The 24,991-nt window shown below is 41.6% G+C and overlaps 1 protein-coding gene across 7 annotated transcripts in view; it reads left to right on the top strand.

Annotated features, from left to right (window-relative positions):
• Window positions 1–16,491, top strand: part of LOC121277832 (CSC1-like protein 2) — a 290,835-nt gene extending 274,344 nt beyond the window's left edge. For 5 of the 7 annotated variants that reach the window (XM_041187511.1, XM_041187510.1, XM_041187505.1 and 2 more), the window contains 3 exons: window positions 27–86; window positions 5,591–5,668; window positions 7,882–16,491. In XM_041187511.1, the coding sequence (XP_041043445.1) occupies window positions 27–86; window positions 5,591–5,668; window positions 7,882–8,034 (291 nt within the window). In that variant the 3' untranslated portion in view covers window positions 8,035–16,491. The remainder of the gene's footprint in view (window positions 1–26; window positions 87–5,590; window positions 5,669–7,881) is intronic. The other 2 variants (XM_041187512.1, XM_041187509.1) reach the window with 1 other exon arrangement.
• Window positions 16,492–24,991: the final 8,500 nt, after the last annotated feature.

The following is a 24,991-nucleotide window of genomic DNA, read 5'->3' as shown; positions in this document are numbered from 1 at the left end:
TAACTGTTGAAAATGTTGATTTTCAGCAACCCTCCACTCCAGCAGATACTAAAAATACGGAGGACGAATCCTGTTACAGGACACTGGTAATTTTCACCATGTGGTGTTTGGGAATTAACTTTGACTAATTTATATCAATCATTCTTGAAGATCATGGAAATCCATAATAATCAAAATGAAAACCTTCATAACTCAATTTGCATGCTGGGGTCTTTTTCCTATCATTTCATTTCACGCTTTTCTGGGTGAAGGATATCAATTTGAGTAATATTTTGCCCTCTGTCATTACCAGGTTTTTTCCAGAAATTATCTGATGTGGGTTTCAATGAGGTCTCCAAATTATGTGAGCTATATGCAGCCTTCACGCACTGGCAGCACAATTTACAAAGGCCAGGCGTTCCTTTTTCACTGCTTTGCCATCTTTGAATTTTTGGGCTCAGAAGTTTGGAAAGGGCTGGTTTTAGCATTTGACAAATCGATAAATAAATGCATTGATGGGAACTTGTGATGTATGTAAATTATAGGAAGTTGGACTTGAACATTCAATGCATGTAGCTCAGCAGTACACGAGGACAAAAAGAACTGGAAACACTGAAATTCGATGCAGAGGCAAATTCCTAATGTATCCCAGCATCATGTCCCAATTCCAGTCTCAAAAGAGTGCTTCCTGGTGCATCAATGTGACTTTTCCATTTCACACACTAGCCATTCAGAGCAAGATTAGATTTTGACACCCTTTCCTAACAAAAAAAAAAGTACGAGGCTTACAGAACAAAAACGGGTAGAAGGAAATAAAATACAGATCAGCCATAATCTAACTTAATTATGAAACAGGCTTAAGAGGCTGAATGGTCTATTCCTGTTTCTAGAAGCTAGAATTAAACTACCCCAAATTAATTTAATTTCACTTGGAACCTATGTAGTGAGTAGAGAGGAGAATTTGATTCCACCAAACCACCTGATTCATGGACTGGTTTTTAAAAAAACAATCGAACCTAGCCAATTACTCCCTTATCAATCTTCTCTGAATCACCATAAAATAATGGCAGGAGTCATGAAGCAACAAATATTCACCAATAACCTGCTCACCGTGCCCCCTCAGCTGATGAATCAGTGCTTCTCCATGTTGAGCACCACTTGGAGGAAGCAATGAGGGAGGCAGGGGCACACAATGTACTCTAGGCAAGGGTCTTCAATGCCCATCACCAAGAGTGGCTCAGTAGCACCATTAATGACATAGCTGGTGGAGTCCTAAAGGACATAGCTGCTAGACTGGGTCAGTGGCAGGTGGTGAGGGAGCAAACAAGAAGGAAACACATACTTCAGCTCATTCTCAACAACCTGCCTGCCGCAGATGCATCTGTCCATGACAATATTGGTAGGAGTGACCACCACACTGGACTTTGTCTCCATAAGGACTGTCTTCAAGTTGAGGATACTCTCTATCGTGTTGTGAACATAATCAATAGGAGCAGGAGTAGGCCACTCAGCCCCTCGAGCCTGCTCTGCCATTCAGTAAGATCATGGCTGACCTGTTTGTGTTTTGAATTCCACATTCCCATCTACCCCCAATAACCTTAGATTCTTGTTAGGCAAGGGAATCTATCTACTGCCATCATAACAATATTCAATGACCCCGCCTCCACCACCTTCTGAAACAGAGTTCCAAAGCCACACAATCCTCAGAAAAAATTTCTCCTTATCTCTGTCCTAAAAGGGCGACCCCTAATTTTAAAGCAGTGCCCTGTAAAGTGTGCCATCCTACAGTGGAATCTCTCTTGGGCTGACATTTTCATCACCTTAATGCCAGGTAAATGACAGCAAATTGCAAAAGCTATGATTAACCTGAAGCTGGACCAGCCAAATCAACACACAGGCTGAAAAAAGCAGGACGAAAGAGTGCCCTATGAAATGTGGTTCACCTCCTGCTGTGCATCATCCACTTGAGTCAGCAGTGCAATGGAATACTCGGCTCACCTTTGTGGGTATAGTTGCAACAATACTATGAAAGCTCAGCACCATCTAGGATACAGCAGTCCCCTTGATTGGTGCACCTGCCATTCATTCAGCAGCGCAGTATTGTGGCTGCAATATGTATTGTATGAAAGACATACTAAGGCAGCTCACCAAGGTTACTTTGAAAGGACAGAATGTGTGTCTGTCTGTGTCTCTCTCTTGAAACTTAGGAAGAACAAGAGCAGCAGTGTCACAGAAACATCATCAGCTCTAGTTCACCTCAAGTCACCATCATGACTTGGACATATGTCGTTTTTTTTTGTCACCACTGGGTCAGAAAGCTGGCATCCCCTACCTAACATCATTGAAGAAGTGCCATTATCACAAGGACTATAGTTTAACGAGAGTTCTCAACACCACCACCACCACTTCCGGGCAGCTAGAAATCAATGGGGAATGTGGGCCCATTAAAGACAGATGTCAAAGAGGCTATTATGGTTAATCCGAAAATGGCAGATTTGTTAGGAGCCCTTTGAATCCACTTTCACAATGGAGGAGCTATTGGACAAAATATCAGTGGCTCATGAGAACTTAGAAATAAGTCAGGAGGTGGAACATTTTTATAAAATATGCTAACTGAAAAGTAATGGGACCTGAGCTAGATAAGTCTCCAAAACCTAATGGTTTCTACCCCGAGGTGTGAAAAGAATAGGGAAGGAAATTGCTGATGTTAATCCGTATTTTCCAAAACTTCCTACATTCAGATATTGTGCCTTGGAATTGTAAAAATGTAAATGTTATTCCTTAATTATATTTTTTATTCCTTATTTATGATGGGCAGAAAAGGAAAAATGGGCAATTATGCCAGTTTAACAAATTATAGGGAAGTCATTAGAATCTTATAAGAGACAAGATGACAGAGAACTTGGACAATTGATCAAAGAGAATTAGTGTGGATTTGTGCTGAGTAGGACATGTCCACCTAATCTTGTTGAATGTTTAGAGGAGATCACTAGCATAGTAAATGGGGGAATATTTATGGATGTTGTCTGTGGGCTTCCAGAAGAAACTTGATGAGGTTCTTCACGGGGGATTATTGGCATAAATTAAGGCACAAAGATTTAGTGGCAACAGGTGACATGGGTTGGTAAATAGAAGACAGAGTAGGGATAAAGAGCTTGTTCTCTGATTGGCATTTCCCAGAAATCTATGCAGGGGTTTCAGATTTTCACCACATAAGTCAATAACTTGGATGAAAATTAGTTTTTGTATATCCAACTTTGCAGATGACGAATGACTAAGTTGTGTAGATGGGAGCTGGAAGTTATAGATATGGACAGACTAAGTAAGTAGGCAAAACTATGGCCGATGAATTTTAATGTGAAGAAGTATGAAATCATTCACTTTGGTTTTGAGAAACATAAATCAGGATATTTTATTAATGGTGAGAGACTAGGAACTGCAGAGGAGCAAAGAGATTTGGGTTCCTGTGTGCAGGTATAAATTGCAATCATGAAGGTTAATGGAAGGTTGGTGTTTATCTCAAGGGGGCTAGATTACAAAACTGAAGAAATGCCTCTATTGTACAGGGATTACAGTGCAAATTCTGGTGAATTTGCACTAGGATTTAAAAGGTTAATTTATGAGGAGAGGTTGCATAAACGTGGCTTGTATTCACTTAAATTTAAAAGATTAAGGAATTCCCTAAATCTGCAGCATGTAATAATTTCCTTGCATGTGTTAATGGACTCCATCTGCGCTCAAATTCACCTTTGGAATGGAGCAGTCAAATGAACCCCCCTTCCTTGACATACTAGTTGAGAAATCTGCCAGGGGGTTCTCTAGCACAGTCTACTGTAAGTCTACCTTCACTGGTCAATGCACATGTTGGAATTCTTACAATTCCAGGTGCTATAAGATTGCCTTATCGGTAACCTTGTAAATATATGGTGAGCCATTTGTTCACCGTGCAAGCTTGATGCTGAAATGGGGTGTATCAAAGACATCCTGCAGGATAATGGCTACCCTGATCAGATCATTTCACACTGTATATCACGTAAATTCATGAACGAGCCTAAGGCCGTCACTTTCGGCCCTGAAAAGTGCCCAGTCTACCTGATTACCCTGGAAGGGCAAGGTACTGCAAACATTTGAACAACAGATGTAGCTGTTTCATGCTGCTACTATGCAGGTAGCAACACAAGTATTCGCTACTAACAGGATGCTGCCGTCAAGCCAAGGAGACTTCTGCCTATCACACAAATTTCAGTGCCAGTGCGATACTAGGTATATAGGCCACAGCATGTCCCTTCCGGTGTTTGCAATGGGCAAGGTACAGACCGTATCCAACCAGCCCGTGTTTGCAAAAGTCAATCACATCTAATGTTGGACACTGTATTTTGTGATTAGACAACATTTGCTAAATAATCCTCCAGTGTGTTAAAAATTACGCTGACAACCAATTGAAGATTCAGTCGGGCTCACAATATGGAGCATTTGTGTGAACTGGAAGCTACACATATTAATACACAGGGCCCTGTTCTTTGTAAACAGAAAGATGTACACACACTGCCTGTTTCAGCTAAACAAAATAAGTGATAGCCATGCTAGCACTGGCTCGTTTCTCAGGGGATTGCCTTTACCAGAGTCAAGCTGCCTGGTTTAAGTTCCAACGCTTGGCAGTTAAGTGTCAATCACCATTAACTGGTGCATTCCTCTGGATAAATGAACTTTTCAAGAGATCAATAACTTCTGTTATGTAAAAGTAACTAGGGATTTGGAGTAAAGGTGAGCTAGTGGACATCTGGTACAGATCAGCCATAATCTAATTAAATGGCAGGACAGGCTTGAGGGATTGAATGTCCGACTGTTCCTATGTTCTTAAGTCGATCCTTGTCAGCACTGGTACTTCCCAAGAGCAGTTGTTTTGTTAAATGCATTAAGCCACTGCAGGAGTGGAATGGAATGGAATGCTCTCCAATTGCCAGATCAGTTGCAGCCACAAGCTACACTTGGGAAGCCCAACATCATCTTGGACAAAGTCCATATAGTCAACACTGCTGCTATTGAACTCTATAAGCATCACTGATTCACTGCAGCGTATGCTCTTTGCAGGATGCCTAAAGCAATTTGCCAACCTTACTTCAGTTGTACAACCTAGCATGGTGGCCATCACTGAAGTGTCAGAACAGCAACATCACTGGAACACTGATCCAGGTTCCCCTCCAAGGCTCTCACCATACTGACGTACCTAGTTCTTTCCCCTTTCTTTCGCTTTCTCTCTCTCCATTTGAGATCTCTCTCTCTCTCTCTCTCTTCCCCTCGATCTCTCTTTCTCTCTCTCTCCCTTCCCCCTTTTGATCTCTCTCTTACCTCCCACCCCCGCACGCTCACTCTCGTTCCCATGTAGTTTGGTGATTCAGCAGGGATGGGAAAGTCAGGGGAGGGAGCAGCAGGGCAGATGTTAAGAGCAGAAATGTGAGGATACATGAATATTCTGGAAGTTTGATTGAATTATCTTTGGGGATAAAAGAATATTCATGTAGCATGATAGGAGCAGGCATGTTTGCAGTGGATTTGGTTGGCACTGTGACATATGTATAAGACTTCTCATGAATGTTGATCTCACTTTCAGATTGATCGCAGTGAAGTGGATGGTGCTGTTGAAACAAACGGACAACGGGAAAGCACTTCATCCCCACCAAAGGTTACCGTAAGTTATCTTTTCACCTGTCACTATGCTCCGCCTATAGCTGCAGTGCCTCGGAATAGCTGTTTCAGCAGTGAAAGACATGAAAGAGTGTTTCCTCTTGTTTCAGGGTCTCAGTTTTAGGAGTATTATAGAAAATGTTCAGTTAGTGGCACACTAGCATCAGAGCTAGGAGCCAAAACTTGAGCAGATACTCCAGAGCCTTGTGTGCTGTTAAATAATTTTGTGGCTTTTAGTTCCACAATCCAGGAACAGCTTAACTGTCACTGACAGTGACACAATATTATATAGCCGTCTCTTCCACCAGTTTGATAGGATAGTGAGTTAATTCCTGCTGCTACAATGGTTCAGAAGTTCCAGCACAGCTTTTCAAGGTTTCCTTTTAGCTGAGAGCAGAGCTGGATCTTTTGTATTTTTTAACTAAATTTCTTTGTGGCCTGTGTAGTGTTATTACTATCAGAACTTGGGGTCCATAGTTACAGCACCAAATGCAGCTCAAATGCAGCTAAGTATCGATCGTCTATCTTGGCTCTTTTCTCCATCAACCTAAAAGGAAGCGCACTGTCGCACTCTATCCTTTATAGCCCTGAATTCCCCCCAACTTAAATTATTTATTCAAATTTACCGTAATTGTCTGCCTTGAATTGTGCAAAGCATTCAAGCTCGAAAAATCATCTAATCCCTCTCCATTCCCTAACCCCTCTCCATTCCTTAGTAAGTTTGCTACCCATGTCACTGTTTCCAGAGGTTTACCACATGGACTGCAGCGGTTCAAGAAGGCAGCTCACCATGACCTTCTCAAGGGCAACTAGGGATGGGCAATAAATGCTGGCCCAGCCAGCAAAACCCACATCCCATGAATGAATAAAAAGCGCTTACCTTTTTATCCAAGCCCTGCATAATTTAAAACCCTCTGCTTATCTAGTTACAAGGAGGTACTTGGGTTCAGCTCAGCTCCTCTCCATAGTGATGTAAATGAGATTGTTAGGTGGTGTGAGGAGTCTGAATCATTAATCCAATGTGGGGGTAGGGAAGCACAGTGGAGGACAAACAGTATGTTAATGTAAAGTGTTTATTTCTTTTATGTTCTATAGAAACTTATGATTTACCACAATTAACTCTTGAGGCAGAGATTATGGCATAATTTAAAAAGTAATTGGGGATAAGTAGAGTATTTGAAAAATTGTGCAGAGGAATGTGATTAAAATTAATACAAACAATAGAGCAACTAGTGGCACACAGTGGGCTGAATAGCTGTTTCTATAATTTACTGTAAAAATAATTGAGAGGCTAATAATACACATTGCTGTTTATGTCGGACAGCAACTTCAGGTGTCTGCAGGTGTGCAGTTAAACACAAATCCGGAAGTTGCTGACCAAAATGTGCCATTCCTTCATAAGCTGCACATTAACAGCATCTTGCATTTCGCTCCCCATTCAATTCCATTGAACAGCATGAAGTTGCTGTACTTTGTAGATAGAAACTAAACTCGCCACAGAAATTCAGGATTTATCCATTTCGGTTGACTTATCCATCTTAATGGCTTCGTAAATCTTAATTACAGTTTGGCAACCTCTCTAGCCCTGAAAACCCTTTGCAAGTGTGGGGTCTCATTCCTTCACCTTTTAATTGGAGATTTTTTAAAAAATTAACTTTTTCTTTGTCTACTTTTTTCTCTCACTCTTAATGCAGTCTTTTTTTATGCTCCATTTCACATTCTGGGTCTGATTTGACATTCCTCTAATCCAGTCCTCTAACTTATACTGTTGCTTGCCTTGTTCACATAGGACGCAGCACATTTCCATCTCCTACTTACATCAAACAAAAGCAAAGCACTGCAAATGCTGAAAATCCAAAATAAAAACAGAAAATGCTGGGAATATTCAATAGTTAATGTTTCTCTCACTACAGTTGCTTCTAGACCTGTTGAGCTTCTCCAGCATTTTCCACTTTTATTCCACTTCCAGCAGCCTGCTGTGCAAAAATTCATGGAAATTAAACAGACAAGGACAAGTCTAACCATTCCTTCATCAGATGCAGTAAATTCTGCCTTAGTGAATCTTCCAAGAAAATAAAAAAAACCTGGAATGCAAAATGCTACTTTATATGGAGGGGGTGGGTAGGGTTTGCAGGTGATCTAGACTCCCACCCTGTGTTGAGACACATTACTTTGTAAACTAATGCAATGCTAACCTGTGCTAATTTTCACATACAGAGGTACATCGCCCAGGTATTGCAGGATCCTCAGTCTGAGCCCACAGGAGATGAAGACGAGCCGACGTCGCAGAAGGACACCAGGGAAGTGATTAATGAGGGACAGTTCCAGTCCTGCGAAGACAGTCTCATTGAAAATGAGGTTCACCATTAGTGGAATTTGGCGAAGAATTTTTTTAAAAATATGATTCAGACTGCACAGTTTAGGACCTGGGAACTATGGCACCACTGGTTCATTGAAACCCTGGATTGTAATTACTAACCCATGGTACTGTGTAGCCTATACCAGTACGATGCAATTTGCTAAATTTTTCCTGTATTGTTTTGTCGACGTGAGGAGCACGGCGCAAGTGGACGGGGGTTGTAGAGAAAATAGCTACGTATTTTTACCTGCCCGAGTATAAACATTCAGCCATCATATACATTTATATTAGTGGTGGGAAATTTGGCTGCATCTGTAACATTAGTCCTAGGTAAACCTTCTACTGGCCTGCCACCAGAGTAGGGAATGAGCAAGTGAACCTGATTACATAACCACACATGGGAGAGGGATGGGTGTGAGAGAGAAGGAATGATTTTTGATATGCTTTATCCTGTGAGGTGAAAGAGAATCAGTGTTACAGAATCCCTGGTGAAATTAATCCTTTTCCAATTCAAATTATGTAAACAACTAAGGATGGTAAAATTGGTTGTACGGTTGGAATATTTCTAAGTATACAGTTTAATTTAAAACCTTGTAAAGGGATCAGTAAAGGTGATCAAACAGGACCAATTTAAATGTGTCCTTGGTGCCAGGTGTCATCTATGTGACTTGTTGGTTATGGAGGAGGAGGCGGCCTATAGAAATCCTGCATTTCCCCCCAGGCTGAGATCTTCACTTTCTGCAACGCCAAATTACTCTGGCCATTTTCTGACTTTTTTTATTTAAAGAGCACTTGCATGCAAGTGCAGTTACAATATATATTTAAAAGAATGTAAAGTTTTATGCATACAGAGTGCAGAAAGTAATGGACAAAAAAAAAATCATTAGTGAATTGTTGAGTCAGTGGGTTGCTATGTAGTTCAAACAATTGTTGGGAGCTGTTGAAATGAGCAGGAGAATGCTCTGGCATTTAAAATGAGCAGGGGAGTGCTCTAGCAATCCCATGCTGAAATTGCAAACTTCCTGATGTGTTTGTACTTCAGTCATTTTTCAGGATGTGTTGAGCACTTTCAGTAAAGGGTGGGGCATATTCATTACGAAAATTCATTCCTTACCCAAGAGCCTGGTTCTAGTCTGGTGTGTTAAGGGGATCAGATGATGGTGGGGAAGTTGAACCCTCTCCTATCTGGTGTGTTCAAAGCATTTAAAATTATTTTGATTTAAGATGTACTGAAGATCATGCAGCATTTCCAATTGACTACTCAGCAAATGTTTATAATGATTTTGAATACAGCTAACTTTTGGTTAACTATCTGAGCAGTTTACAGCTGATCCATTAAATTAGCTCACGTGCAAGGCAGCAGGGGCCGAAAAGTGGGTTGTCTGACAAGGACCAAGACTGAAGGCTGAGTCTGTCAATTCTCCTTTTTCCACACTACAGCGCATGTAGAAGTAAGTCACTGCTGTTTGCTAGCGCCCTCCAGATGCTGAAGAAAATAACTCTAGACAAAGGAGCTGGTATACTTAAATTTATTAAAACATAACCAGCGTTATCTATCACCTAAAACCAGTACAGGTTGAGGTGCAGCTTGTCTTGGCAAGGATATCCTCACTCGAAGCTGAAACGATAGCAGGGAGCCTTGTGCAAATCAAGGTTATTATTGGTTATGATCAAGTTGCAGCTAAAGAACAATCAGAATTGAAATAGATTATTCCTGTCTGTTTTCTCTCTCCTCAATCCTCTCTGTGATGACTGGAGTGTTCATTGTGATTACAGATACAAATACAATTGTATTTAACTCTTCACACCTACCAGCTGATGAGGTAACGTTTTGCTGAAGTTTCAGCAAAGTCTCCATCTCTTCTACTAGGACTTCATTCCTCCTTAAACATGTTACAAAAAAGGGTAAAAATGAATTAATGTTTCGTCTGTCTTGGATGTGCAATGATCCTTTATAGCGGGAAGTGTAGCAATCCTTTATAGCAGGGCCCTAACCCATTCACTAATTGTACTTTTCCTTCCTGTCAAAATTTAATTTGCAATTTGATCTTGGTGGAAGTGCGCATTATTGTTGAACAAAGTTTGCATTCTTGAATTTATATTAACTAATGTTTGGCCTATGGGTCTTTTTAAAGTGAGTTGGATGGAGAATTAAACTCTATGCTCCATTATACTCGTACAATTTTCTATATAATTAGGATCAAGGAGGGTGTGTTGCCTTTGCTATTTTCAGAATTAACAGAAGAAGCTAGATGCTAGTCATTAGGATTTATGTGTTTTTGTAGTTGACTGAAAGACAGTGGCTCCCATGACAACTTTAGTAGTGTTTTGCATTGAATTTTAGCACAGTACAATCCTAATTAAATAGAGTCCATTTTGCCATGATACCTAGTACTTTGCGATTTCTGTGCACTCTAAATTAAAATAGCAGGCCAAATTATAAGCCCTCATGTTTCTTCCCTACTCAGTCAACCATTTGTCAATACAATTTATTTGTAAAACGTGGGAACACACTTGGGCCCATTTCGTACAAGACATTGGATTTCCATATATTTCATTGTCCCTAGGGGCCTTTTGACAGTGCATTTCCTGCACTCAATCCATGGTGTGCGTTACGTTTGGGAGAATACTTTTGTGCTTTTGAGTTCTATATAATGGGAGTAACTGGACATACCTTTATCTGAAGTGACTTGATAGTACTATATAACATTATCATTTACCAAAATGAATTAGAATGTCCTCACCAGAAAGTAAATTGAGTGTTCCAGAATGTATAACCCTGTTTGTACTGTTTTCGCGGATTAGCATCTGAGAACTGCCGCCTATTTAACATGCCCTCTATGAACTGTCATCAAGTTATGTGCTTTCACACATGCTCTAAAACAAGAGTACATCATGGGTTCTTGAAAATGCATTTGAGTAAAATGATGTGTTGGGATAGGGTTACATGTACATAGCTGAATGTACTAAAGTGCAAGTATTGTGTATATAATGTAATTAATAGAGATCTGTGAATTGCTTTGCATCCGTCCTGTGGTATTGGTGACATCATCTGCAGTAAAGTCATATTATAATAATAGTTCATACCATTTAAGCAGAGTATTAATGTTCTAGATATTCACTTGTGTAAGAATTTAAAAATACTTTTGAGGCAGGTGCCTCATAGACACAGCATTCCTTGAGCACTGAACTCCCAAGCAACTGGAATCTAAATCTAAACCACCACCGACTTTTCCTTTCCAGAAGGGTTACATCTGCAGTCTGTTTTGCCTGTGATAACTGGGCTAACCTGGTAAAATGAACAGGGTAGGAATCACGTGGATAATCCCTAGGTTGATGCTAATACAATGAGGGATTTCCTTGGATTCAGATTAAGAATTGTTAGAATGAGGTAGAGACACCTTTACCTAACATATGCAATGCCTAAATTGAAGAGCTTGATACTGTATCTGGGTGGAAAAGAAAAGTTCAGTTCTACAGTACTGGTATCTCTCGTCAATACAATTATGTATAAACACAATTAATGCACACTGTGAATTTATTGCTGTTTGCTAGTTGCCATTCTGAACTCTGCTTACATAATATTGTAGATTGATTGTTTTCTTATGATATATAAAAAAAACTTAGTATTGCACTTTATTTTATAGAAGGTGTCTGCCTTTCATGGTCAAGAAAGAAATGGGTGATTTTCAAGTTGGCACTGATCCATTGTGAATTAAAGTGACATTTCCTGTTCCACAAAAAGAATGACTCCTTTATCATAGTCTGTTCTCTTTTGGCCAGTTTTGAATTCCCATTTGGTTTCTGATGTGTCCCATTCTAATCCATGAAGGGAATAACCATATTACAACCTTCAAAATGCCCGAGATTTTTTTTGGAGCATTTATTATCTTAATAAAGAAGCTATTAGAAAAGTGTAGGGTTGAACAGACTAAATTGTGATCCAACAAATGCTCATTAGACATTTAGTATTAAGTTCTGAAAACATCAATTGCATATACAGCACTGTGCTCATAATTGGGCAACTCAGTAACATTTCTTTATAATGCTGGCTGTGATGTAAACTGTTAATAGGTTCTGCTACACCTTCTAAACAATATCTTCACGCAGCTTGCTTTATGGTTTTGCCTAGCAGACAAGCCAAAAAAACATTGCCTTAATAGCATTCCTTTACTCAATTAAGACATTATGTGGTCCACTATATGTCTGCAATGACAAATTAGATACACCTCCCTTTTTCTTGCCTCTTGATTTAAATGGTCTATCATCATTGACACATTGCTTTTTCTAAAACCTAGGTTTTGCATATCATGCACTCAGGAACCCCACCCTTCTGAATCCAGTCTCTGCCAAAAAACAATATTCCATGTCCCTGAAATGAAAAGCATGAAGTTTATCCAAATATGTATAGATTTAAAACTGGCCCATTTATCTCCATTTAGAAAGTAATTAATGTTGTATTGTATCACCACCATTTCTAAAAAACAGTTTGCTCTATGAGAGGCTGGCCTGTCATTGCAGTTGCTTTTTACTCAATATTGTGTTAGCAGCAAGTGGCCTCATCTACCAGCCCTAACCCCTTGGCCTGCCACCTCAGTGTTCAAACTGAAGGAGAGAATAGAGAGCCAAATAGCCTAGGAAGGAATGGGAGGAAAAAAATAGATGTTTGAGAACCAAAAATTTGATGAGTGTAGCCCATGTGCATCAGAACCCTCTTTCATGGTCATGATTTTAAAATGCTACTAATCTATTGGCTGCCAGAGATTAATGTGGCTGGAGTTCCAAAAGGTAGATTAAGAAACTTATTTAACCTTTTAATTTATGAATGTATATATTAACAAATTTCAACAACACTACATTTTTATATTGCCACACTTGTCTCTTGGAGCTCCACCCTCCAACAGTTGAAAGCTGTATTTGGTGATTATACTCTCCTGATCTGAAAGAGCCTCCTGACTGCAGGTTTTTGTTTGTCCAGACATACCCTTCTCCTCCTCCTCCCCCCACCACCCCCAACCCAAGTCCTTCAGATGGATTATTTAGATATTTAGTTTGATCTGTTAAGAATGCATGCTTAGGTGATGGGAGAAAGCATAAATGGGGGAAAAATAAGTGATTTATCAGAATCACATTACAGAAGTATGAATCCAAACTGACTTAAGCTCATGTGAGTAGGAGTTAGTGTTCCTACCTTGCACTCCTTTGATTAAAGGATATTAATATTAAACCTAAACTAGTTTAGGCTCATGAAAGAATCATGGCTGTGGTTCCTGTATTTTTAAAGATTCCCAGATCACCATCTCCCTATCTTTTTGTCTTTCCATAATTTTAACTTCATCCCTTTAGGTCTCTGCTCTGTGTAGATAATTTTTCTAAATGAGCTGGAGTGCAGGCAAACTATATGTAGAGACTGCCTTTGTATTTTTCTTGAGGAAAGGTGAATTCCTCACCTTTCCCCAGATCAGCCTATTTGATATTTGCAGCCTCCCCAACCCCATCCCCAGGTAGGGAGGGAAAGACTCAAATGAGGTTTTTAATGACACCTCCGCGACAATTCCCAATACCAGTGCTGTTAACCAGTATGTTTTTTGGGACACCGCAATGGTATACCTGGGGCTAGCTAAACTACTCTAAGCCTAGTTCAGAATGCGATGGCAATGCTGTTTGAGGGCTTTGCTTGTGAGTAGTTGAGGTGGAGCTACAAAAGGATAGTGTATTCAAAGATCAAGGGATGTCTAACAAGGGATAACTGGATTTCCATTTTGTAGGAAAACGTTTTGTCAAAAAAAACACACAGAAAAAGCTACTGAGATTAAAGGACATTTTAAAAACGCGCTATGCAATTCTGCACGTTTAAATTTCTGTCCAAATATTGCATAGTTTGTAAATTCTTCCTATCATGTAAAATAATATATTTTGTCAGTTTAAAAGAAAATCAGCATCCCCTGTCAGTCACACTGAAATGTAGTTTAGAAACTATTTTACTGACCAAGTAACAGCATGCAAATTATGTTTACAAGTGTTTTTTTCAAAATACCACAAAAGTCTAACTCTGTATCCTGTACCATAGCACCACTGGTCATTATGTGGAAAATATAAATTCAATATTTCCCCTTCTTCCCCCAAAGTGTTATTTACTGTGCATGTATATTTGTGTATATATCATATAATAGTATATAACATATATTATATACTGTGTCAGCTGTGTGCCGTGTATTGCCATTCACTTTGTAACTCGACTCTTGAAGGAATTGTCAGTTTAGGCCAACAAAACCGAGTGAGGTGCCTAGTGGAATGATTTTAATGCTATATTCAAAAACGTGTGCAATGAGTCTGGTACAGTGGAACTTAATTATAAATTCTTCATTATTGCAGTTGTAGCAGTCATACTTGCATCTCTTAGTGCAGTAGACAGTGGATATGGTTTGGTGTACCTAAAACAGCTTGGAATTGGAACTGTGTAGTGCTTTAGGGACAACCTGGGAAATTAGTTCTCATGAATGGCAATGCCTCCTATCACTGTTGCAGCAATATCAGCTTCTGAATCTGTCAAAGTTCATTACTATTTTGTGAATTTTCACAAATTGATTGATAGGTTGTGGCTTGTGTTTGCCACAGTATCTGGGCTGTGTTAGCAGAGCTTTAGAGGAGCGGGGTGATGCATTGCTACGTCAGCAAGCTGCATACAAGAGGAACCATTGGGAGAACTACTGGTTAATTCTCAGATCACATTTTTTAATTCCCAAGATAGACTATTTTGCATAGCGCCTTGACCATCAGAAGTGGCAAGAGGAGCGGTTGGTACACCTACCATGAACCTGCATGGAATTTACCATGAACTATGATTAAAAAGCTCAGGAATTTCCCCAGGTACAGGAGGATCACCTAAAACAGTGCACTGGATCCCTGTCAATTGTGTACTTGCAATGTGGACTTGGATATGGAGGTGCCATGCATTGCTTCCCTCGTACATGCTGTTCAATATGCACATGCTTCTCCTTCCTCTATATCTAGTCGCAGTAAGACTTGTGCCTGCTTGACCTACTTATAATGCAGTGTCTATGTGCAAATCCAGTCCAAAGTGCACGAGAGATCTTTTCATGTTGGACAGAAACCCAAGCTGCTGTCTAATTCCCTGGCAGAGGTAAAGGTGGAGCAAATAGTCTTGGCATCAGAGTGTGCAATTTCTTTTTGGTTGGGGATGAGAGAAATTGCCACCCACTGGTACATGACTTGCTCCCAGTGCCCCCTTTTTTTTTTTAAACAGCTGTGTTGATCGGCTCACAGTTACAAGTGAAAAGAAGGATAGAACCCACAGCACAAAACTGACCTGAGTGCATCTGTAACAGTCTTGCTCCGAGGTACCCCAAAGTATGAGAAGTGAAAGTAGTTTCGGAAAATTCTTTGCTTGGATTACACTGAAGTGATCTAAAGGAAGCTTTCATTCCTTGCCCTAAAGGGATGGGTTGGTTCTGCCACACCATTGCTTCTCTCAGAACAGTCAGAGATCCAAACCCTTCCACCATTTCGCCAAGTGAGGTGGTGAGTCACAAAATCTAAACTGGACAAGGAGTTAGCAAGTTCTCCAAATTCACATTTCTTTTGTTTAGTACTGGGCAAAAAACTCTGAAACAAACCCAGATCAAAGTTTGATTTTTGGCTGTATCATGGCAAATGAGCCAGATTTTGGTTTATATGCCAGTTGCAGTCTACACTAAAACCTGTGCTGGTGAGTGTGGTAATGCAGAACTCTTTGTCCGAGTTCTGTTGCCACCCATGCCAGATAACACTCATAATTCCAATGATACGTGGCATTCATAGCTTTGAATTGTATATGCACATAGTTCTAACTAATGGACCACAGTCATATTGGATGTAGGTAGCATGAATCAGCTGTTATGTGCGAGCCAGTTGTTTTAGTGCAATACTGCTATCACTGTTGCTTTTCTCATTTTGTTCCAACAGGATTTTAAAACTAGCAGATCTCCTCTGGAGCTGCTCATGAAAAGTCTTTGCTCCAGATCATAGTTAAAATGATAAACTACTAATCTGCTCTATCCCTTTTAAAACTGTTGCTAAATGCAAGCAATTTATAGTTGCTTAGAATACCTTAAGTCAATCAAAGCTGCTTGTAAATTTCAGGCTTGCAGTTAGTAACTGACTTTCACTATATTTTTTATACAAAGATTGTTTTGCATCTGTAACCATTTTGGTGTGGGATGAATATGTGCTGGACATGAGACTTTTCATATAATGAATGAGCTTCTTACCAAAAGGAGGTAAAATATGCCCAACCTTTTTGATCAAATTTCTAGGAAATTCAATGAGGGAAATCTTAAAAGTGTCTCTGTCACAATCAAATGATTTTGTGTGCCTGATTTCCTGTTTTAACACTCACCCAATACTGTTTTGCCATCTTGTGGAACTTGCACAATATGATGTTCAATAAATAGCAAAAATTGTAAAAACATGGGCTAAACATTTGATTTCTATAAGAGGGTACAAACTTATGAATTAGGAACAGGAAAGGCCTGCTCCACCATGCAATAAGATCATGGCTGATCTGACTACCTCAACTCTACATCCCTACTTATCCTTGATAGCTTTTTACCCCCTTGTTCATCTAGAATCTATCTACCTCTGTCTTAAAAATATTCAAAGACTCTTCAACTGTCTTTTGAGGAAGAGTTTCAAAGACTTACAACACTCGAGAAAAAAAATTCTCATCTCTGCCTTAAATGGGCCACCCCTAATTTTTAAACACTGACCCCAGTTCTAGATTCTACCACAAGAGGGAACATCCTTCCCACATCAACCCTGTCAAGACCCAACAGGATCTTATGTTTCAATCATTGCTTCTTGCTCTTCTAAACTCCAGTGATTACAAGTCTACCCTTTCCAGCCTTTCCTCATAAGACAACCTGCTCATTCCTGGTATTAGCCCTGTAAACCATCTCTGAACTGCTTCCATTGCATTTACACCCTTCCTTAAAATAAGGAGATCAATACTGCACACTACTCCAGATGTGGTCTCAAGTGCCCTGTATAACTGAAGCATAACCTCCCTATTTTTGTATTCGCAATAAATAATATTCTGTTAGCTTTCCTAATTACTTGCTGCATCTACATACTAACCTTTTGCAATTCATTGCACTAGGACACCCAGATCCCTCTGAATCTCAGAGCTGCGCAATCTCTCACTATTTAGATAATATGCTTTTTTATTCATTCTGCCAAAATGGACAATCTCACATTTGCCCACATTATACTCCATTTGCCAGATCATTCTCCACTCACTTAACCTATCTATATCCCTTTGTAACCTCCTTATGTCCGCTGCTTTCCTACCTAACTTTGTGTCATCAGCAGATTTATCAGCTATACCTTCAGTGTCTTCATCCAACTCATTTATAAAAAGAGTAAAAAAAAGGTTGAGGACCCAGCACTGATCCTTGTGGCACACCACTTGTTAAATCTTGCCAACCAGAAAATGGCCCATTTATACCTACTGTCTGTTTCCTGTTAGCTAGCCAATCTTCTATCCATGCCAACATGCTGCCCCTACACCACGAGCTTTCATTTTCTGCAATAACCTTTGATGTGGCACCTTATCAAATACCTTCTGTAAAACTAAGTCTACTGGTTCCCCTTTATCCACACACATGTTACTTCTTCAAAGAACTCCAAACACTTTGCTAAACATGATTTCCCTTTCACAAAACCATGTTGACTTTGCCTGATTGCTTTGATTTTTTTCTAAGTGCCCTGCTATAACATCTTTAATAACAGCTTCTAACATTTTCCCTATGACAGATGTTAAGCTAACTGGCCTGTAATTTGGTGCTTTCTGTCAGTCTTCCATTTTGCATATAGGAGTAACATTCGCTATTTTCTAATCTAATGGAACCTTCCCTGAATCTAGGGAATTTTGGAAAATGCATCAACAATCTTACTAGCCACTTCTTTTAAGACCTGGGGACTTGTCAGCCAGCAGCTCCAACGATTTGCTCAATACTACTTCCCTGGTGATTTTAATTTTCTTGAGTTCCTCCCTCCCTTCCAATTCCTGATTTGCAGCTGTTTCTCAGATGTTGCTTGAATCCTCTATCTCATTTTCCATTATTAATTCCCACACACTCTCTCTATAGGACCAATGCTCACTTTAATTTCTTTTTAAATAGCTATAGAAACTCTTACAATCTCCTTTTATATTTCTAGCCAGCTTTCTCTCATACTCTAATTTTTCCCTCCATATTCATCATCGAGTCATTCTTTGCTATTTTTACATTCTGTCCAATCTAATGACCTGCCACCCACCTTCGAGCAATTTTGTGCTTTTTCTTTAAGTTTGATACTATCTTTAAAGTTTTTTGTTTAACCACGGATGGTGGATCCGCCCCCTGGAATTTTCCTTTCTAGTTTGAATGTATCTATTCTGTGTATTCTCAAATATTTCTTTAACTGTCTACCCACTGTATCCCTATTGACCTATCCCTTAACCTAATTTTGCCCAGTCTACCCAGAAGCCATCAATTCCACTACGGATGCACGTGTGACATAAGGCAAGGTTGAACTGTATTTGCTCCAAGTTGTTAACAATCCATACATCTATGCCTCCAATGAACCATTGTCATTCGCATTAGACACCAAGCGGTCTGATTTTACCCAGAGTGAGAATTGGGCAGTTGGGGGCTGAGGAGTGTGCCAAATCCCCTGTTCTCAGCACCATGAAGCCCTTGTCAATATTAACTTCCAGTCACAGAATCGTCACGGTGCAGAAGGCCGCCATTTGGTCCAGTCCTCGCCTGCACAAACCCCACTCAGTTGCCAGCTATAAGCCAATGGGCAACAGAATATCAGGCAACAGGAGGGTCCCAGCCAGAATCGAAGTCATGGTCACAAAAACAAAAATGGCTGGAAAAACCCAGCTGGTCTGACAGCATCCGCGGAGAGGAATACATTTAACATTTCGAGTCCGTATGACTCTTCATCAGAGCTAAAGAAAAATAGAAATGAGGTGAAATATAAGCTGTTTGAGGGGGGTGGGACAGGTAGAGCTGGATAGTGGGCCAGTGATAAGTGGAGGCAAAGAAGAGATTGCCAAAGATGTCATAGACAAAGGGGTGTTGACGGTGGTGATATTAGCTAAGGAATGTGCTAATGGTGACATTTAGGGTAGAAAGCAGGATGAGCAAGTGACAGCCCTACTGGGGGTGGGATGGGGGAAGGGATTGAAATGGGCTAAAAGGTGGAGATAAAACAATCGATGGAAATAAATTTAATAATAATAGAAATAGATGGGAAAAGAAAAATATATTTTTTTAAAAAGTTATCAATTATTAGAAAAAAAGGGGATTGGAAAGGGGGTGGGGATGGAGGAGAGAGTTCATGATCTGAAGTTGTTGAACTCAATGTTAAGTCCGGAAGGCTGTAAAGTGCCTAATTGGAAGATGACATGTTGTTCCTCCAGTTTGCGTTGAGCTTCACTAGAACATTGCAGCAGGCCAAGGACGGACATCTGGGTATGAGAGCAGTGTGGTGTGTTGAAATGGCAAGCGACAGGGAGGTCTGGGTCATGCTTGTGGACAGACCGAAGGTGTTCTGCAAAGTGGTCACCCAGTCTGTCTCAAGTAGAGGAGACCACATTGGGAGCAGTGAATGCAGTAGACTAAATTGAGGGAAGTGCAAGTGAAGTGCTGCTTCACTTGAAAGGGGTGTTTGAGTCCTTGAACGATGAGGAAGGGGGAAGTAGAGGGGCAGGTGTTGTACCTTCTCGGGTGCATGGGAAGGTGCCTTGGGAGGGGGTTGAGGTATAGGAGGTGATGGAGGAGTGGACCATGCTGTCCTGGAGGGAAAAGTCCCTACAGAATGCCAAGGCGGGGGGTGGGGGGGTGTGTGAAGGGAAGATGTGTTTGGTGGTGGCATCATGCTGGAGTTGGCGGAAATGGAGGAGGATGATCCTTTGAATGCGGAGGCTGGTGGGGTGATAAGTGAGGACAAGGGGGACCCTATCATGGTTCTGGGAGGGAGAGGAAGGTGTGTGGGAGATGGGCAGGACACAGTTGAGGACTCTGTCAACCACCGTGGGTGGAAAACCTCGGTTAAGGAAGACATGTCAGAGGAACTGTTTTGGAAAGTGGCATCATCAGAATAGATGCGACGAAGGCGAAGGAACTGAGAGAATGGGATGGAGTCCTTACAGGAAGCAAGGTGTGAGGAGCTGTAGTCAAGGTAGCTGTGGGAGTCGGTAGGCTTGTAATGAATATTGATGGACAGTCTATCACCAGAAATTGAGACAGAGAGGTCAGGGAAGGGAACAGAAGTGTCAGTGATGGACCATGTGAAAATGATGGAGGGGTGGAAATTTGAAGCAAAATTAATAAAGTTTTCCATGTCCAGACGAGAGCATGAAGCAGCACCGAAGCAGTCCTCAATGTACCAGAGAAAGAGTTGTGGGAGGGGGCCTGATTAGGACTGGAACAAGGAATATTCCACATACCCCATAAAGAGACAGGCATAACTGGGACCCATGTGGGTACCCATAGCCACACCTTTTATTTGGAGGAAGTGAGATGAGTTTTTATCGAAGTCATGATCCCTGGCACCAAGGTCAGTTGCAGAGAGGGGTTTTTGGGATGGTCTCACAGTTGGGATGAGGGGGAATCCTGGGCAGTAAACACCTAAACTTTCCTGTGGGACACTAGAAGCAGGAGTGCTCGTCTTGGTGCCACAAGGAAGTTTAAAATATATTTTTAGCTTAACTTTTTTGGACCTCTGCTAGCTTGCCGCCTCTTTCAGTTATGTTCACCTGGTGGAAAAGCCAGCATTTCAAATTGCAGCCATCGCAGTGTGATTTTCATATAAACACACAACTAGAAGAAAAATGAGGAATTTCTTCACACAGGATTGTTAGGGGCTGGAACACTACCTGAAAGTGGATTCAGATTCCATAGTAACTTTCAAAAGCTAATTTGGAGCATTAGGAGGAAAAAAACTGGGTTATGGGACTAAATTAGGCAGCTCTTTCAAGGTGCCAGTTCAAGCATGATGGGCTGAATCGCAGTGTCCTGTGCTATTTGATTCTGTACCCAAACAGAATGAGACCATGACCCCAACACTGAACATCAAGCCATTGTTTCCAGAACTGTCACTGACCTCATCTCCTCTGGAGATCTTCCTCCCACAGCTTCCAACCTGATAGTCGCCCAACCTCGGACGGCCCGCTTCTACCTCCTACCCAAAATCCACAAACAGAACTGTCCCGGTAGACCGATCATGTCAGCCTGTTCCTGCCCCACGGAACTCATTTCTTGCTATCTTGACTCCCTTCTCTCTCCCCTTGTCCAGTCCCTTCCCATCTACATCCGTGATTCCTCTGACACCTTACGTCACATCAACAATTTCCAGTTCCCTGGCCCCAACTGCTTCCTCTTCACCATGGACGTCCAATCCCTCTACACCTCCATCCCCCACCAGGATGGTCTGAGGGCCCTTAGCTTCTTCCTCGAACAAGGCCTGAACAATCCCCATCCACCACTACTCTCCTCCGTCTGGCTGAACATGTTCTCACACTGAACAATTTCTCCTTTAACTCCTCTCATTTCCTCCAAATAAAAGGTGTGGCTATGGGTACCCGCATGGGCCCCAGCTATGCCTGTCTCTTTATGGGGTATGTGGAACATTCTTTGTTCCAGTCCTACTCTGGCCCCCTCCCAGAACTCTTTCTCCGGTACATCAATGATTACTTCGGTGCTGCATCATGCTCTCGTCGAGACACGGAAAAAATTATTAATTTTGCTTCCAATCTTCACCCCTCCATCATTTTCACATGGTCCATCTCTGACACTTCCCTTCCCTTCCATGACCTCACTGTCTCAATTTCTGGTGATAGACTGTCCACCAATATCCATTACAAGCCTACCAACTCCCATAGCTACCTCGACTACAGCTCCTCACACCCCGCATCCTGTAAGGACTCCATCCCATTCTCTCAGTTCCTTCGTCTCCGTCGCATCTGTTCCGATGATGCTACCTTCAAAAACAGTTCCTCTGACATGTCCTCCTTCCTTAACCGAGGTTTTCCACCCACGGTGTTTGACAGGGCCCTCAACCGTGTCTGGTCCATCTCCCGCGCATCCGCCCTCACGCCTTCTCCTCCCTCCCAGAAACATGATAGGGTTCCCCTTGTCCTCACTTATCACCCCACCAGCCTCCGCATTAAAAGGATCATCCTCCGCTATTTCCGCCAACTCCAGCATGATGCCACCACCAAACACATCTTCCCTTCACCCCCTGGCGGCATTCCGTAGGGATCGTTCCCTCCGGGACACCCTGGTCCACTCCTCCATCATCCCCTACTCCTCAACCCCCACCTATGGCACCTCCCCATGCCCACGCAGAAGATGCAACACCTGCCCCTTCACTTCCTCTCTCCTCACCATCCAAGGGCCCAAACACTCCTTTCAAGTGAAGCAGCATTTCACTTGCATTTCCCCTAACTTAGTCTACTGCATTCGTTGCTCCCAATGCGGTCTCCTCTACATTGAAGAGACCAAACATAAACTGGGCGACCGCTTTGCAGAACACCTGCGGTCTGTCCGCAAGAAAGATCCAAACCTCCCTGTCGCTTGCTATTTTAACACTCCACCCTGCTCTCTTGCCCACATGTCTGTCCTTGGCTTGCTGCATTGTTCCAGTGAAGCCCAACGCGAATTGGAAGAACAGCACCTCATCTTCCGACTAGGCACTTTACAGCCTTCCAGACTGAATATTGAATTCAACAACTTTAGATCTTCAACTCCCTCCTCCATCCCCACCCCCTTTCCGTTTCTTCCCCCTTCCTTTTGTTTTTTCCAATAATTTATATAGATTTTTCTTTTCCCACCTATTTCCATTATTTTTAAATCTATACCTTTTATGCCCTGTTAGTCTTTCCACCCCACCCCCAATAGAGCTGTACCTTGAGTGTCCTGCCATCCATTCTTAATTAGCACATTCGTTTAGATAATATCACCACCTTCAACCCCTCTTTGTTCTTTTGTCTGTGACATCTTTTGATTATCTGCTCCTATCACTGCTTGCTTGCCCCTACAACCACATCCCCCCAACACTTCTCTCCCCCCACCCCCACCTTAAACCAGCTTATATTTCACCCCTCTCCTAATATTACTCAGTTCTGTTGAAGGGTCATGAGGACTCGAAACGTCAACTCTTCTTCTCCGCCGATGCTGCCAGACCTGCTGAGTTTTTCCAGGTAATTCTGTTTTTGTTGTAGAGTGAGATATTGGTGGATTAGGTTTCTCAGTGTATTTTAAGTGCCTGCCCATCTGGCTGTTGGGGGGCGTGGGGCAGGGCTAAAATCACAACAAAGGTGTTTAAATTGTAAAGACCATAAGACATAGGAACAGAAATTAGGCCATTCAGCCCATGGAGTCTGCTCCGCCATTCAATCATGGCTGATAAGTTTCTCGACCCCATTCTCCCGCCTTCTCCCTGTAACCTTTGATCCCCTTACCAATCAAGAACCTATCTTCCTCGGTCTTAAATACACAAAAAAGCATTGCTGAGGAGCTGGTCTCTTGTGTATTAAAATTGAACCAAGGCACTAACATCAAGATAGATAAAAGGATCTTGTACCAACACCACTGAAGTGACCCTACCCTGTCCTATCATTGACAATACCTGAATACCTTTCAGTTCTGGTCTCATTTCTCCATCTGAAGTGCTACATTTGGTTTCAGAACATAAGAGGAAAAATTCACCATTCTGGCCTCTTGTTTTTTCTTGGAACTTTTTTTACTTGATGTACATCAATGATAACCTACAAAGCTGTCAGCAGCTTTCTGTTAATATTTCAATAAGAATAGCTACTTGGGTGAGGCTTTGTCAGCCCATGAAATGTTCCTTCCCTGCCTCAGCCCAAGCAAGAGCTGGGTGTCTGCAGAAGAGAAGATATGCAAATCAGTGAGGTAGGGAAACACTCCTGGTACAATTCAAATGTCAAAAGACTGATTAACAACCCACTTTTCTTCCATCTGAATGAGTAGATACAGAATAAATTATTTGGATGTGGGCACCAAATGTAATGCTTCCGAATTTGCTGCTGACACAAAGCTCAGGAATGTAAGTTTTGGGGAGGATGCAAGGAGACTTGCACAGGCTAAGTGAATGGGCAAGAACACAGCAGATGGGATATAATAGTAATAAGTGTGAATTTATCCACTTTGGAGAAACAGAGTACTTCTTAAATGATGAGCAAGCAATTAGGAAGGCAAATGGTACATTGGCCTTCATTGCAAGGGGATTTGAGATAAAAGAAACATTAGAAAATAGGAGCAGGAGTAGGTCATTCAGTCCTTCGAGTCTGTTCCACCATTCAATATGATCATGGCTGATCCTCTATTGCAACACCATACTTCCATACCCCTTGACGCCTTTAGAGTTTAGAAATCTATTTATTTCCTCCTCAATTATGTTCAGTGACTTGGCCTCCACAGCTTTCTGTGGTACAGAATTCCACAGGTTCAACACCCTCTGAGTGAAGAAGCTTCCCCTCATCGCAGTCCTAAATGGCCTACTCTGTATCCTGAGACTGTGACCCCCTGTTCTAGATTCTTCTCCTCCTCTCTTTTCCCACCCCCCCCCAAACCAGCCAGAGGAAACATCATCCCTGCAAGCAGTCTGTCCAGCCCTGTCAGAATTGTATACTTTCAATGAGATCCCCTCTCATCCTTCTAAACTTGAGTGAATACAAGCCTAGTCGGCCCAATCTCTCCTCACATGACAATCCTGCCAATCCAGGAATCTGTCTGCTCCAGGAATCAACCTTTGCTGCCTCCCTCTATGGCACGTAAATCCTCCCTTGGGTAAGGAGGCCAAAACTGTCCACAGCACTCCAGGTACGGTCTCACCAAAGCCTTGTACAGCTGCAGTAAGACATCCTGTACAGGAGTAACAATGTCTTGTTAC

This window comes from Carcharodon carcharias, chromosome 5, assembly GCF_017639515.1.
Source record: "Carcharodon carcharias isolate sCarCar2 chromosome 5, sCarCar2.pri, whole genome shotgun sequence".
In the NCBI taxonomy this organism is placed as follows: Eukaryota; Metazoa; Chordata; class Chondrichthyes; order Lamniformes; family Lamnidae; genus Carcharodon; species Carcharodon carcharias.
This window is presented reverse-complemented; position numbering and strand designations above follow the sequence as displayed.